At 46.8% G+C, this 16474-nt stretch overlaps 3 protein-coding genes across 3 annotated transcripts; all 3 read left to right on the top strand.

Moving 5' to 3' along the window:
• Positions 1–95: 95 nt before the first annotated feature.
• Positions 96–4216, top strand: GGS22DRAFT_40555 (uncharacterized protein). Its single transcript, XM_047967004.1, has 2 exons — positions 96–243; positions 355–4216. Exon 2 carries the CDS (start codon positions 443–445, stop codon positions 3830–3832), a length of 3390 nt encoding a protein of 1129 aa, XP_047816612.1. The 5' UTR covers positions 96–243; positions 355–442; the 3' UTR covers positions 3833–4216.
• Positions 4217–4750: 534 nt separating this feature from the next.
• GGS22DRAFT_168707 (uncharacterized protein) lies at positions 4751–5687 on the top strand (the record flags this gene model as incomplete). The annotated part of the gene is made up of 2 exons (XM_047962210.1): positions 4751–5039; positions 5323–5687. The coding sequence occupies 2 exons, from the start codon at positions 4751–4753 to the stop codon at positions 5568–5570; spliced, it is 537 nt and encodes a 178-aa protein (XP_047816611.1). The 3' UTR covers positions 5571–5687.
• Positions 5688–12606: 6919 nt separating this feature from the next.
• On the top strand, positions 12607–16134 carry GGS22DRAFT_180904 (RhoGAP-domain-containing protein; the record flags this gene model as incomplete). The annotated part of the gene is made up of 4 exons (XM_047963811.1): positions 12607–13963; positions 14022–15752; positions 15808–15941; positions 15994–16134. The coding sequence occupies 4 exons, from the start codon at positions 12607–12609 to the stop codon at positions 16132–16134; spliced, it is 3363 nt and encodes a 1120-aa protein (XP_047816610.1).
• Positions 16135–16474: the final 340 nt, after the last annotated feature.

Below are 16474 nucleotides of genomic sequence, written 5' to 3'. Positions count from 1 at the left end.
TTTGTAGTGGGGCACATCATCCCACCATGTACCGGGTACCGCAAACGACCGTGGCTGGGTGGGTCCGATTAGCGATAGCTTGGAAAAAAAAGAAAGTCGAAGCTGCCGACGTCGTTGAAGAAGTTTAAATGTAGCGTGTGGTTAATTTTCCACTATACGTTATATTCCGTAGCCGAAGTACTCCGGTATGGTCTATACCATTTACAACTCTACAACTCCGATGTGTATTCTTTATGGTGTACCGTAAGTACCTACTTACTACTCCTCTTTTCAAAATTTCAAAATGTTAATGAATAATGGACTTGCGCCGGAAACTCTTGAAATCTCGGCAGTGCTAACACACTCATGAACCAGTTCCCATAATGTCTTAAACTCCTCGAACATACTCCTTTCGAATTGTTGGCCATTGTGCGAACTACTTACTGTTCCAAGCATACTCTAAATGCTGGAGAAGACTGCTGCGAGTCTGGAACCATGCGGTCTCCAACGAGTAGTTCCCGGCGTCGCCCAATCTCTTCGGTCTCAGAGACAACTTCGAAATTCCTTCTGGAATCATGGCGCAGCTGACATTGAAATCACCAAAGCTTGGCAAGCGTTAATGCATGGCACCTTTGATCTCAACATGGGGTCGACATCCGAAGAGAATAAGGGTTTGCCATTGACAGCTTCAGCCTTTCTTCTCGACTTCCTATACCCAACTGGTGCTGTCAACCTTATGCGTCGCTTAACTCCCACTACTTCCGCCTCTACCAGTCGATCAGATAGTCTCCGCCGGGGACAGCGCTTTTCCAAATTCGCCCCTCGCTTGTATACCTCATCTGTTCCCAGACAACAGGTTAATCGCCAAGAGAACGAGTCTAGCACCGGTGAAGAAGAGCATGAGCCTGGTAGTAATACTTCGGACACTGAGACAGGAGAGATACTAGGCACAGCTGTTGAGGATATAGACCAAGAGGTTGATATGGGTGCTTATGAAACACCGTCACAACTCGATACTGCCGCGGATGATATAAGTCATTTAAGCAAAGAAGAACATATTGAGACGCTCGACTATCTAATAAAGGACGGTAGCAACGACCCCAGAGACATTGATCAGATCTGGCATCATTACAAGTTCCTAGACGAATCATCGAAACTTACTTATATGGATCAAGTTCTGGATTCTCTTTCAAAGAGTGGTCGAATTTCCGACTCGTGGAAAATTTCGGAACTTTTCCACAAATTGTCTTTATCGCAGTGGACTGACCAAAATTTCGTCGCTGGTATCAGGGCCGAAATTGGCCTCCAGAACGATATTGAAGCCGTCGAATTGCTCATTAAAGGATTAGATCATGAAACTCTTGAGGTTCCCTCCTTAATTGACGCACTCGATTTAATACTTACCAGTGCATTACGATCTTCTAAGACAGAGTTATTATATAATATTTGGAGACACTATCCCAAGATGGCCGCCAGATGGGATTTTGGAGGCATTGTATCTCAACTGAAAAATGTTTCCGAAGTTCCTGATCTCGCTAGAAAAGCCATCGAATTTCAGAAGCGTGGACGGCAAGAGCTTCAAGAACTAGACAGTCAGCTTGGTCAGGAGGCGCTAGACATGTTGCAGAGAATTTTGGTTCGCAGAGCTCTTGCATCGTGTGCCAATGACCAAGTTATCCCCCTTCTCGGAGTGACGAATGACCTTCTCGCTTTCGAAGAATTTCTACGTGGTGTAATCTATAGGGATCAAGCACAACTTGGAATAGAGGTGTATGAGATCTATCGTAACCTCCCCGAGAGCATGCCGAGTCATCCCGTACTCCATGAAATTTTCAAAGCTTACAATCGCATCCGTGCGCCAATTTCATACAAGTACGCGGGGGTTGAAAAGCTGTGGGGAGACTGGCATAGATTCCATACCGTCCCTTCTCGTAGGGCCTTTCAGAGGTACTTAGCTTTTTACGCGGCCCAGGGAGATACTCGTAGGGTTTACGATCTATGGGCTAGACTTATGAAGCTATACCGCGATGACCCAGAGCTTCCAGCCCTGAAAGCTGACGACACATTTTCACATCTCCTTCACGTCCATGCTGTTCGAGGTGAAGTTGAAGAAACGCAACGCATTTTCAACGATATCGAGGGGAAATTTGGTATCAAACAAAATACCTACTCCTGGAACATTCTCCTGAATGCGTATGTGAAAGCTGGCGACTATGACGGTGCTATATCTACTTTTGAAAAATTTGGCGAAGTAGGAGAACCGGATCAGTATAGCTACGGGACAATGATGCAAATGGCCGGTACCAGAGGTGATCTAGGCTTTGCGATTGACTTATATCGTCAAGGATTAAGCGCTCGCGTAGGGGTCAGTGATGCTATCCTAAGCAGTCTCGTTGACGCGTACTGTCAGAATGACCACTTTAAAGCGGCCGAAGACGTCTGTATTCGTGCAGCCAAGAAAGGGATCATTGCAACTCGGATGTGGAACAAACTTCTTCGCTATCACGCTCTTCGCCGCGATCTAGCTGCTATCAATAGGGTTCTCAATATCATGGCCGAAAAAGATATCCCTTATAACGAATTCACATACCTCCAGTTACTTCTTGGCCTATCGTTATGTCGCCAATCACAACACGCTTTAGGGCTCCTCGCATCCGCGTTGAAAGACAAAACCTTTGAGGTTACCCAAGACCATTTCCATATTGTCATGGGTGCTTTACTTATGACTGGGGAGCCTGCATCAGTCCGACGTCTCCACAAGCTGATGCTACAAAATGGCCTCCCGAGTTCGTCTACTAGTCTGTTCCAGTTGGCTCAAGCACTCGGGCAATGGAAGAAATTCCCTCCAAGACAACGGGCACGTTTTACCGCGACCGAATGGCTTGGCAAAGCGCTTCGTTCATTCTATTATATATACGGCCTCAATAATAACAAGAAATTGATTGCGCTGTCATCTCCAAGCCATAATCGCGGTCAACCGGGCGAGCTTCTAGGAGAAAGTACTGAAAAGTTTCATTTCAGCACCATGGTTTACATGTTGGTTGATCTGAAAGATTTCGTCCAAGCTCGAGAACTTGTTGATCTTTATCGGTTTATCTTCCAAGGCGAAAAAGAGACAGGTGGAGTTTTGCCCGTCATGATGCTCAATTCTGTTATGCGTGCGGATCTCCAGGAACAGAATTACCCTCACGTTGCCGAAACGTGGAATATCCTCTTCGGGGCCGCGAAGAAGGAAGCACGCTCGGCTGATTACGTCGAAGAGCTACCTCATACGCCGAAAATCTCGCCTAGATATCGATATGTCCTATCAGGCGGTCTCGAGAGCATGCAAAGGATGCTTTTCAGCCAAGGAGACGCGTCAGGAATCCAGGATCTTATCAAAGAGGTTCGCTACGAGGGATTTGAGGTCGATAGCAAGAACTGGAATTATTACATCCAGGCACTTGTCCAGTTGAAAGAATACAAGGAATCATTTCACACATGCGAACATATGCTCATGCCAAACTGGACTGGTTGGTTCGTTGTGCGCACCAAGGAAAATATACGAAATCAGCTATCGCTAGACTTACGTCGGAAGGGCTCATCTCCCCGACATCTTCGACCGGTCTCTACCACGCTATACCATCTCGCTCAAGGTTACATGGAGTTAGATCAGCTCAGCTCTATCTCGATGGACTCGGCGAGGATCTTCCTGGAAATAGAGAGAGACTGCCCGCAGACGGTCCGGGCTATCAAGTCCATGATACGGGTGCACTCGAGCCTTGAAGCCGAAATTTTTGGTGAAGAGAATTTCACCGATATTGACCTTGAATACGACGATCAGGGTAATCCGATTGATACCTCTAGTAGGTAGGGAAGAAACTATGAGCTGATTCTCCTACACTTGCCTACCAAACTATGTGGATACAAACGCCCTATCCGATTGTATATTCAGCATATATGTATATAGCACAAACTCGAATCTATGTGCAATAGGACTTACTCGATTACGCCATGAGCATCGGAACTGTGACCATTGGCTTCCGATGCCTGTAACACGGCATTCAGGATCACTGAATAGGTAGGTATTTATTTATAATATGACATTAAGGCGCAGGGGCTATACCGAACTCGGCTTCCGTACGTACATACATACGGTTGACTCACGAGACCCCCCCTGGTTAGTCTAGGTAGGTAATGTATATGTGTAAGCCGTTATACAGTCCAACATCCAACAGCGCAAGCAGCACATAAGCACGTAAACCCGACTCGAATCGGCGGATCATGCGGGTTGTTGTTCATTGCGCTTTATTCCCGCTTCATTTACGCACTACTTGTTTTCAGCTGTTTGAATCGCTTCGTGTTGATTCTGGGTTGCGTAGAAGTAGAAGTAGAAGTTGGCGTATAGCCCGCCGTTGCTACTCCGATACTATGACGCTTCCGTTCCCGCACCCGTCGGCGCTGCTGCCGTCTGGGTTTGTTATGGAGAGGTGTGTGCCGGAGGATACGCCTGGGATGACGGATGTTTGGTGAGTTGTTGCCTTTTGTGTTTACTTTGTTTGGGGTTACTAATGTGGTGGTATAGTGAGTTTTTATTTATATTTGGGTTATACGTATATATATCACTTGCATTGCTTGAGGCATCACGCCTTCTTCCCCTTAACCCCAGGAGCGGGAATGGGAACGGGATATCTCCCTAGTGATATTTACCCACTAACCACCCCACCACCCAGACATGCACGCCTTCTCCGCCTCGCCCCAATTCACATACTGGTGGTCATCCCCCGCCACCATGCACGCGTGGAACACGGACCGGATCCGTGCCCGCTTCGCCGACCCCGGGATCCAGCAGTTTAAAGTTGTGGACGAGGCCACGGGGAAGATCGTCGCGTTCGCGAAGTGGGATGTCCCGGCTGCGGTTAAGGGGTTGGCGGAGGGGTTTGAGGTGTTTGATGAGGAGGGGAGGGTTGTGCAGAGGAAGGAGGGCGAGGAGGAGGAGGTGAAGAAGTTTGTTTTGGAAGTGCCGGAGGGGGTCGATAAGGAGTTGTTTGATGAGTTGTTTATCGGGTTGAAGAAGTATGGTTTTTTGTTTTTTTGTTTTCTTTTTCTTTTTGTGGTTGCCTGTTGACGATGGCGTGCTCGCTATGGGATTGAAACCTGTGGACTCCTTATTTTAGGAAGTATTTACCCATTTACTTGGTTACTTGCTAATTCGGTCATTGTAGGATGCAGGAGAAATGGCGTGCGAGTGAGAAGTTAAGTACGTGGAGTATACCCCTTTATTTCCTATAGATTCTTACCCCTTGGTGACTTTTCCTCCATGGAAATGTTTACATAATGTGCTGATAAATATAACAGCTCTAGGCATCATATGCACCGAGCCATCCTACCACGGCCGTGGTATAGGCGCCGCTCTCATACAGAGCGTTCTTGCCGTCGCAGACGCCGAGCAGGTTCCCGCGTACCTTGAGGCCATGCCCCTGGCTGTCAATCTATACAAGCGCCAAGGCTTTGTTCCTGTAGATACGTTGCAGTTCGACGCATCTAAAGTTGGAAAGGAGCACAAGCCTACGCTAGCTATTATGGTACGGGAGCCTAAATCGACGGCGTAGAAGGGGCGCTGAGTTGATGGCTTGTCCTAATAAGTCGTCAAGGGTGCATGCGGGATAGTTGGCAACGGATGGTTATAGATGATTTGCTATAGTACTCACAAGGTATACACAAAAGACAACAAAATCATCGCGATAGTCTGTTCCATCTTGATATACATATTACCTAAGAAATATTTAAAGGAATACTTGGCTCCCACATCGTCCCTTACGTGATTAGATGAAAATGCATGTGAAACCCAGGTGGATTCGCCTATCTGCGTTCTTAAGGCAAGAATAACTTCCGCTTAACTAATATCCTTAAATATCTATAAATCAACACTTCAAATGACTTACCTACCTAAAGCAATATTCCCGCCTCATCCCAAATCGACAATATCGTTTCACATATCGGACCCATATACACGCCGCCCTGCGCCGCCATCAACTCGCGCTCCCAGCCTACCTACCTACCCTACCTACCTAAATCCAGGAACCCAACCCGACGTCAACCTTTCACAGAAAACACCCAGTTCCCCCGCAACGAGATCCAGACGAAACAAGGCGATCTCATGAAACCGTGCTAGTTGACAATATTCCCGGTTTTCGCGTTGTACTATATATATCCACCTGATATCTCTCTGCATGCGCCGTACACCCGCATACGTGCGATGTAGACAGATAGATAGATGATACCTGGGGAGGATCGCAAAGCCGCACGATCCTCCGGCATTGGTGATGACGGTGTGGTAGCACATTAAGTTTATACGCCAGGTATGTAGATGGATGGATGTGCCTAGACGTGTAGGCAACGGGCACAGACGGCCAACCGCCATATCGGGGACTTTTATGTGTGTATATCTCGATTACCTACATACTTGAAGTTAAAGGTGCTTATGAGTAAGTACCTAATGCAAGGCGTAGGGAGGGCTGGATGCCGCATCTAAACATCGCGGTCCTTCCTCATACATCCATACGTACCTACATACATGCCTATCAGCCTTAGGTAGTTACGTAAATGCGCGTGTCCGTGGTATCGTTGGAGTTACAAGGAGCGTCGGTGCTCCTTCATCTAATCGATTTTCTCAGATTCCCTTTCCCCCTTTCACCGTGGCATGCGGGACGGAAGGTCGCAGGTGCTGTGGCCGCATCTTTATATATTGGGTTGATGCAAGGAGATTCGGATTGGGAGGCGGGAGTGGAGGATGTAAGGGGATGTGCTTGGCGATAATATAGGCTTTGGACTTGGATGACTTATTCATATATACCTAGGTACTTATGTGCGAGTGATGTGAGGGTTGGTGATGTTATATTGTTAGTTTGCTATAGTAACTCCTTCGGTTAGTATTTAGAGATAAGCTATATGATATTTGTTTCTATGATTTCTGTCGATAGGTAGGAATTAGCCTATATCGTTAAGCCAAGGATTCGAAGTGTTTCAACGAGCAGGTTTTGTATAAAGAATACCCCTTTTTAATAAATTTACCATATTAAATAACGACCATCATTCGATTAGATGATCATGTATAATAATATCAATTGAGTATAGGCATATATGTACCTGAATTATAGTGAAGCCTGTATGATCGGCATGTCGACAGGTTTGACAGGTGGATCGCAAGGGGAATCAATCAGGAGTCGTTAATATGTCAACTCTTAACACCCCATAATCCATCGCATCGCATAAAAGATCCATTAGATACCTAAAAAGAAAAAAAAGATTCGTTGTCGGTCCCAGAGTTGGGCCACGTCACATTCCGCGATCTGGTTTTGTATTCCCATTACTACGTAGGATCTGCTGGCTACATTTCGCATCTTTGCATCTCTGCATCTCTTATTCTTGGCATTATCCAAGTGGCAGAGTGGTCGAGTGGTTCGTGGAGGATAAGCCCTAGGTTTAGAAGATCCAGCCCTGAGATCGGATATTTATTAATTATCCACTATCCACTCACCGTGCGTTCGGTCACCAGTGCCGGGTCGCTTAGTAGCTTCAGCTGACAAGCGGATCTGAGAGTTTTGCAGTCTTGTAATTCAAGATCATGCTGTATCAATTAGCTCTTCGTTTCATCTGAAACATGTCGAATAGGACGTTATACTACTCCCACCTAACTGTCGGTAATATATCTCCCGAATCGTATTTAAGGACCGTCTTCGGCCCGCGGTAATATCTAGTCGTGTATGAGGACACCAAGCATAAGAGGCTAACATAGTAGTTCAAGCAGATCTTTTCTACTGCTAGCTCCGAGATGCTGCTAAAAACCTGTAATGCATCTAAGCATACAAGTAGTTTGGAGGTGACGGGGGTATGGCGGCGTACGGGAATATTTTGCATGCATCCGCACTAAAACGCAGATACGTTATACGAATCTACCTGTAAAACACATTATGCGGTCCGAAAGACGACTGGTTGATTGTTTTCCGTGCTGGATCGGAGATTTCGCCTGTGTACGCCGGCGATGAGTGTACGTAGTGACCTAGGAGTATGTAGTAAACATTTCCAAAAGTTCTAAATGAAAGGGCCAGGGTCGTAGGCATCAGGACGAAAAGAGAAACAGCTGCTAAAATCAAGGGTCTCCAACTGTAATTGGTAATTCTAGATTCCAACAAGTGGCAATGCCTTACAGCACCAAAAACACCTCGCCGGGACCGATTAATAATAACGACTTGCATTTGGTAGATTGGGATCGAATTTGACAACAACTCCCATCCATGTTAGTAAGGCGTGCCCGAAATGATTATGTATATGCACGCTGCAAAGCGGCTCGACGATACAAGCGCGACAGCTGGACCTGAACAAGGATTCGAGGCTGGGGTTTGGGGTTGGGGTTCCAGAGTCTCAAATGGGCGAAATGGTCGGTGGGACAGGATTCATATCTTGAAACGGCGCGACGTGCTGTAAGCGATCCGCCGCCAATCTCATCGGTTCTAAGGATCCCCGTAATGTGGTCTTATTAAAGTACGAATCCTAGACCAACTGATAGACGCTGGGTATGCTCGAAATCGTTCTGTATCATCGCTCGAAAGAGAGAGAGCATTGAAGAAAAGGTAATAAATGATGGGACGATGAACTTGGCAATGACAGGGACATTTCTTATTTCCCCTAAAACAGCAACCGGCCGAATGTTACCTGTAACATTTCTGGACGGGCATGAGACTCCCCAGGATACTGAAGATCAGCTCAGGGGTCTTATCCCGACCCTTTAAGAAAAACATAATACGCTGTACTATGCTGTAGGCTGCGTACCTAGGGAGTCAGCTCGCGGTTAATTACTGTAACGGAAACACGTAAGGGAATTATATGGATATTCTTTAGTTTCATAAAGATAAGGCTGGGTGTAGAGGACTATAGCAGATGTAGAAAATATTGCATGGTGGTGGTTAGCAACCCTGGAGTAAACTGGTAGGTAAACTTGACGCCCTATCGCTGTGACGGGCATCGTGATCGTGACTAGACAGGCATGCTTACGTGTGCTTCTAGAAAGAATGACGAGATTGCGTGATGTCAGCATGGTGCATTCCTTTTAGAAGGCATGAAGAGGTTGACAGGTTGAATAATATGTCTGAATCGTTTCGTGGCTGAACGAGAGCCACTCAGAACCATGTCCAACTTGAAACACGTTTTAGCGGTCCCTTTTACCGCGCTCGACAGGCTCGACAGGCTCGAATAGACTTGACTCGCGTTCCCCTGCGTGGTCTATCCGATCAACGCTGGGATTGCGTTGCGTGGCTTCGCATGTAGCGGAACAATCCGCCACTGTAGAAAAAAAACTCAAAGAAATACCGGTATCCGGAAAGCCATTGATCGACCTGACTGGCGAACTGGAATATGTATGCGGGAAAAGCAATCACCTCCAATGCTTAGCCTTTGGTAGCTAAGCTGCCACCGTAGCTCTAGTGACTTTAGCAGCTCTAGTAGCTCTAGTAGCTCCTCGTTTGGTGATCGATGACGATAGGGGTAGTCCGACTAAAGAGACGGATTCGTTTTAAGTTTTAGTTTACGGTTAGTATAAGTCCCTGACGTTTTTCATTAACTGGGTCGGTAGATTATAGATGCCTCAGGAATCTGTAATTCGTGCCACAGAACAACGGCATGACGGCGGCGAGAGGACGGCACGAGGCGTTCATCGGGTTGGTGCAGGAAGATACAGACACAATTCCTCTGGGACCTGGAACCTGGGACTTCGAAGAAAGCCACCGAATGCCACATGAGGAGAATGAGTTGACAATATGGGGGGTTCTTTGTGGTGCCGATCTTTAGGCCACTGGCCCAGACCGCCTCCAAGCAGGTACCAAGACTTTCGCACGTAGCACGAGTTCCGCCACGTTCATGTAAAGAAGATCGCTAGCGCTAGAACTTTCTCGTTGGCCAACAATGCATTGTTACGTGCCTTTGCCTTTTTCCTGTGCCTGTGAGCTTTGAGCTTTGTATGTGTACCTACTTCTCAAATAGTCCATTGGCATGTAGGATATGTAGGACATGTAGGTAACAACACATGAAAAGTCGGAACTCGAAGCATGATTCGGAAAAGGAAGCCTCTTCTGTATGTTAGTCCTATAGCATTGATGGCATTGATAGCCTTAATGGTCTTAATAGCCTAACTGGCAACTTGTACCCGTCGGCCATATGCGAACCTCTTACCGTTCGTTATAACAGCCAAGAGGCTGAGGTGAGGAAAGATATGTAGGAATCCTTTTCAGCTGGTTAGCTGGTTAGTTGGTTTCGTATAACGTCCTCCTATCAACGGTTGACCTAGTTGACCTGTTTGACTTGTTGGAAAACCAGGTTTGAGATGGCCGTAGGAGGATGGTTCGATTGTTTAGATGACCTATTTTGGACTTTGATACAGTTGCCGTTCTAACTTTGAATGTTCATAAAAATAGTTGACCATGTTGAGATGATGATTAACACTGAACGTTTTGCTTCGTCTGATGTATCTACTAGGTAACTTAGTATTTGGTAAGGTTCAAATGGTTGGGACTATCCAGACTGAAGTAGGTACGCTGTTGGTAACCTGGGGTTTTCCAGGTAACCTCGAATATTTAGATATTCCTCTAAAAGGATTACTCTATCCAGGGTCATGGGAGTGTGGAGATCGACCCGACTAGCCGGTTTCTTTAAAATGACGGTCACTACATTGCTCATCTCGACTCGTCTCGTCAGCAAAACTCGTACAATACTTGTACAACATCTTAGTATTGGCTTTTATGTAAACCTGGCATCATAGCTATTAGAAGCCATTACTCACGTATTATGTATTTCCTGTTAACCCTTTCATCGATATATCTACTTTTGAATATCTTTCATTTATCTATTCAGCCTATCCCTTTTTGTTCGAATTACCTACCTATGAAGAGAAAGACTACTAGGTAGCTTTAACACTTACACGACTGTATGTATATCCAAAATTAATCGAGTGTACTTGGAGAGACATGTACGTACCGTAGATATTCAAGTACCGAGAGAATTATACTTCCATCTTCTGGGCATGTACTGTACATAACCGTCCCACTTTGGTAATAAGGGTAAGGGTCTATCTTCTGAGACGATTAGTTCAACTGGGGCTCCATCCAGTGGCATCCACGCTTGTATCCCCTCCACGGGCAGCGATTCCCCCCTTTCCTGTGTTCCGAACTTTATCATTTTTTAGTCGGATTAGTTAGTAACTTTGCATTGTGATTCATTGAATTGAATTGTTTGATTTGATTTATTCCTCCTAATTGACCACTGTCCACATAGAATCGACAGAATCGACTGAAGCGATCCACGATCTACGATCTATTCGTTGTTCGTCGTTCATCGTTCATCATTCATCGTTCGTCAATCCTTCGTTTCTACATTCTACATTCTACATACATGACAACTTGGAACCAAGTCAAATTAAAAAAAAGAAGAAGCAAACTAGACCAACTAACTAGACCTTCTTCCCCGTTCCTGAATCCTAAAAAAAACCCTGAATATCTTTGAATACCTTTGAATACCGAATACCTAATCCCAAATCCCATTTCCTGATCGACGTAAGGTCCGTGAGTGGCATCTAAGTGGACATTAGTTTCACCCGTCATACACTCCTGTGTCTCGCCTTGTGGCTTGCTACTTGCTCTGCTTGCTGCTATTGTGTTCGACGCCTCCAGTTACGACTACGACTACCGTACCGACTACCATAGTACACACTTACTACGCATGCCTAGGTAGAACGCCTAAACTTTCTTTACCCGTCCAGCCCGTCTCGCAAACCACACATACCAGATCATTACTCGCAGTACCACTCCCAAAAACTACTCCCAGAACACAGTAGCGCCTTACAAGGCCTTACAAGGCGGTTGTTACCTACCCTACTTTCTGGCTCCGCTCTTTTCAAACCCTTCTACTCACTCGATCCCTTCCACATCTTGCCTCGTGGCTCATCACCGCATCACCGCTATTCGATATTTCGTCAGACAACCTTGACCCTCCACCACCTTCTAACAAACCTCTTAGGTGTCCAGGTCGATAACGATACCACGTTTATCCTCTCCCTCTTCATTTAAACCAGTCGGGTAACTCCGTTTTATACACTCGACATTTCCCTCCTCAACGCTATTCCGAATACCCATTGAGTTGTCGCTGTGTAAAAAGTGGCAGCTTCGATGTTGCGATAGCCTAAACTCGATCGCCTTTCATGACGCGCCAAACCTAAACTTATCTACACCCCCTTATTGGCGTAAGAAAAGATAGCCCTCACTAGATCGTCGATTGGTTCGGCTAGGTTTAGATATCTTGCTTAATATACGAACTTGGGTTGGTTACCGGCAAAATGGCGAGCAGCATCATGGACGAATACACAGACCCTCCTCTAGAGAGTGACGATGTCTTTCCTTGCAAGGGCTGCGGCGAGGTAAGAAGAGCAAATACTCAACTACGAAGATGACGTTGCTAAACTATTATTTCTTATATAGATCCTTGAAGAGGGCAAGGCATTCGAGCTAGGTAAGTTTGCTTTACTTGAGGATCCAAAATATTCGGTTTAGTCTTGTTTGCTCATACCATGCAAAAATATCGTCCATGAAAGCTAATCCGAACATGATTGTAGCTGGCAACCGATGGCATCTCAATTGCTTCCGATGCAACACTTGCGGTACCCTCCTCGACTCAGACGCAAACTTACTACTACTCGGCGACGGTTCACTCATATGCAACAACTGCACGTACAGCTGCAGCGCTTGCGGTGAAAAGATCGAAGATCTCGCAATATTGACCGGCGATCAGGCCTTTTGCGCGGCCTGCTTCAGATGCAGGAACTGTAAAAGGAAGATCGAGAACTTGCGATATGCTAGGACTTCGCAGGGAATATTTTGCATGAACTGTCATGAATCCTTGATGGCTAGACGTAGGAAAAAGTCTAAGGCTGCAGCTCAGGCAAAAGCGCGAGAGAAAGAATCGTCGCCTATGATTATGGAGAAGTCCCTCCCAGCGCTTCCTCCTAACGCTATACCTCCCAATGCCTTTTCGAACGATAGAGTCGAGCCTGACTCTGACACTCCTACCGAACTCTCCCCACGCCCACGACCTTCGTACCCTCGGAACGACTCGTCGAGAAGTAGTTCAAGACCGGCCAGATCGCCTGAGCGATCTACCGACCATACTGGAAGAGATGGCGGCTTATTGCCTGCGCAAACTTATCGCAACAATCGAAACTCGGCGATCTTCGCGGGGGCCGACATTACCAACGGCAACTCAGCCGATGATCAAGGCTTTTTCATCCCGGTTGCCCTGGATCCGAGTCCAGTGCCTGCTCCGACACCCAGATCCGCAACAGAACCTATTAGCGATTCTAGTAAGAAATCGAAGGAGAAAGACTACTTCAACCTTTCAAAGCCGGCTTCCATTTCGGAGCGAAGGGAGCCGGCGCAATCTTCGACGCCCCATATTGCTTTCCAGGAGAAGGGAAGACAATCGTCGTTCGATCACGAGACTCCACCTCCCCGAGACTTGGGTAGGAAGCTTTCTAAATCTAGCAGGGGCGATAAAAACGCACCTTCGAAGCCATCACCAGCTTCGACCGAAGACAGAGGTCAAAAGATGACAAATGGAAGATCACATCCCGCAGATGATTTCAAGTTGCAAGAAGCGCCTAAGAGCAAGAAGACAAATTCCAGAACAGAGTCCCAGTCGAATGCGATCCAGGATGTTGTGAGATCTAGGGGCAGCAGTAGCAGTTCCGGCCGAAAGGACAAGGAGGCATTCCCCAATCTACCACTCACCGATTCGCCCCAGCTCTTGCACGCTGGTGACAAGACTAGTACCCCACGAAGCTCACAGGAATCTCGCCTCAAAGACGACGATGAAGTACGATCAAGTGACTCCTTAGCCACATCGGTTAGCAACAATGCAAAGCCTATTACTAGAAAGGAACTTCCTGCTACGGCTGCTAGAAACGGTGAGTGCACAAATAAAGCAAATTTACAAAATTATCATCAACTAACAGACTTTTTTAGTAAATGGTACAACACCCCGACCTTCTGCGGCCGAAAAGGCTGGTGATCCGTATATGACTCCGAGAGCGCCGCCCGCTCCACCAACATCGGGTGCGGGCCAGGAGTCGGCCAATTCGACAGGAGAACCCAAGACATCGCCTAAACTACCTAGGTGGAGTGCAGGCGGTGACTTCAGTATGGATGAAGACATGGCTCGTATTCTGGGTACGGACGAGGGTTCTTCTTCAATTCTTCGTCGGGTTTCGAATGCGGTGCGCCATGGCAGAACAAATAGCACAGAATCCAGCAACAATCTGCCTCGCGCCGGTCATACGCGCAGCGCCAGCGAAACAACTCGCACAACCACGTCACCTCGCTGGCCCAAAACTCCCATCGCGGAGGATGCAGTTAATGGACATCCACACGATATCACCAGCCCTCTATCGATAGCTTCGAACGACGACCCGGTATTACTGAAACGACGCCTACGAAATTCCGAGCAACGAGTCGCAGAACTAGAGCGCCAATTCAATAATGAGAAAGACCTGAAGAATCTAACGATAAAATTGGAAGAGAAGCGCAAGACAGTGTCAGTGCTAGATACGCAAACCGAGATCATGATTCGTCAATTAGAGGTGCTTGCCGGATACGTAGAAAGGGCCAAAGAAACGAAGAGACCTATCGACCCCCGCGAACTTGAGGAATCGGCCTTGAAGGACTTCGTCCAAAAGTTAGAGAAACTCAGGCAGTCTATGTCAGCCAGCCTGGAGCAGCTACACACCGAGCGGGACGAATTAGTCGAGGAGAAGAATAGGGCAATTATAGAGAGGGATCGTGCTCGAGTGGAGTTTGAACAACTTGTTTCTAAGAATGCACAGTTGGCCGACTTGAATAACGACCTCACAAACCAGATACAGGAACGATTCAAGAATCACTCGGATCCTAAATCGCCTCCCAACGGTCTTGGTATTTACAACCAGCACAAGGGTACATCCAACAACTCAGTGAGTTTGGATAGCTCTAGCATTCAGACTGGTGGATCGCTCCTTGCCGTTGACTCGGAAGAACCGATCCTCGAGTCCGGACCGACCGTGGTCAAGATAGGAAAAGGCCAGGTTAAGAAGTTTAACTGGAAGAAAGGATCGAAGGCCATGGCCCAGAATATCGCCAAAGGAGTTAACCGTACAGTTGTTGCCTTCCAGCAGCCGGAGCGCGAGCGTCACTTGGGTATGGCCGGCGAGAATATCGGTCTTCCTTACAACATGACTGTTGCGCAGGTCGAAGCGCCAGTTACACACTTAGGCCCCATGAACATCAACCAGAATCGCCAATTGAGCGATGCCAACCGTCAAGGATTCTTTAATTTCAAGAAACCCCAGACTATCCAGAAGAGCATGACAACGGCCAATATCACCACTACCCAGGCACCGGCCGAGCCGCCCTCGGTACTCTTCGGATCTGACTTATCGGAGCGAGCCGACTTCGAACGCCGCCAGATTCCCTGCGTGGTGACTCGTTGCATAGAAGAAGTCGAGCTAAGAGGTATGGACATGGAGGGCATCTACCGCAAGACTGGTGGAAATTCGCAAACCAAAGCCATCCAGGAAGGATTTGACAAGAATGAGAATTTTGATATTTCAGATCCGGATATGGATATCACGGCCGTGACGAGCGTGCTGAAGCAATACTTCAGGAAGCTTCCGACGCCACTACTAACGTTTGATGTCTACGACTATATTCTCGAGACAAATTGTAAGTATCGAAAGAGCAAATGTGACGAATATAGGATTGAGGCTAACTTAAATAGCGATCACGGGCGACGCGGAGAAGTGCACCCACTTACAGAATGTATTCAAACAACTACCGCAACAACACAGAGACTGCCTTGAGTTCTTGATGTTCCATCTTCATCGCGTTGCCTCCCGAGAGCGCGAGAATCTTGTAAGTTAACACGCCATTCTATATCTAGCACATGGAGCTAATATTTGATTAGATGACACCTAAGAACCTGGCTGTGGTCTTTGCACCTACTATTATGAGAGACCACACTATCGAGAGAGAGATGACGGACATGCACGCCAAGAACCTTGCCGTACAGTTCATCATCGAGAATACACATAACATTTTCGTTTAATCCAAGCCAACTTCACTGCCACTGGCTTATTAACCATACGATTCGACCCATTAGACACACTTCACCGCCATAAAGAAGTACTCTTCGCCAGTTTCCCGAAGTTACAAAAGTTAACAGCACTCGCGTAAACGTTTTAGAGTCTTCGCAGACATTATGACCACATTAGTGGATACTTAACCGCCTCACACCTCTTTTATTTACGAACACGACACCGACCCATCCGGCTCATTGGATTTTTTTTCGACTCTTTCTATTCGAGGAGGTGTCCCGGCGGGATTTTCTGTCTTTACGGTAGGAAATTTAATGATATCCTTGAGAGCATTGCAAATTTTGTTCATTT

Source organism: Annulohypoxylon maeteangense (assembly GCF_022496945.1).
Source record: "Annulohypoxylon maeteangense strain CBS 123835 unplaced genomic scaffold GGS22scaffold_14, whole genome shotgun sequence".
Lineage (NCBI taxonomy): Eukaryota > Fungi > Ascomycota > Sordariomycetes > Xylariales > Hypoxylaceae > Annulohypoxylon > Annulohypoxylon maeteangense.
Note: the sequence above shows the minus strand (reverse complement) of the source record. Positions and strands in the feature narration are given on the sequence as shown.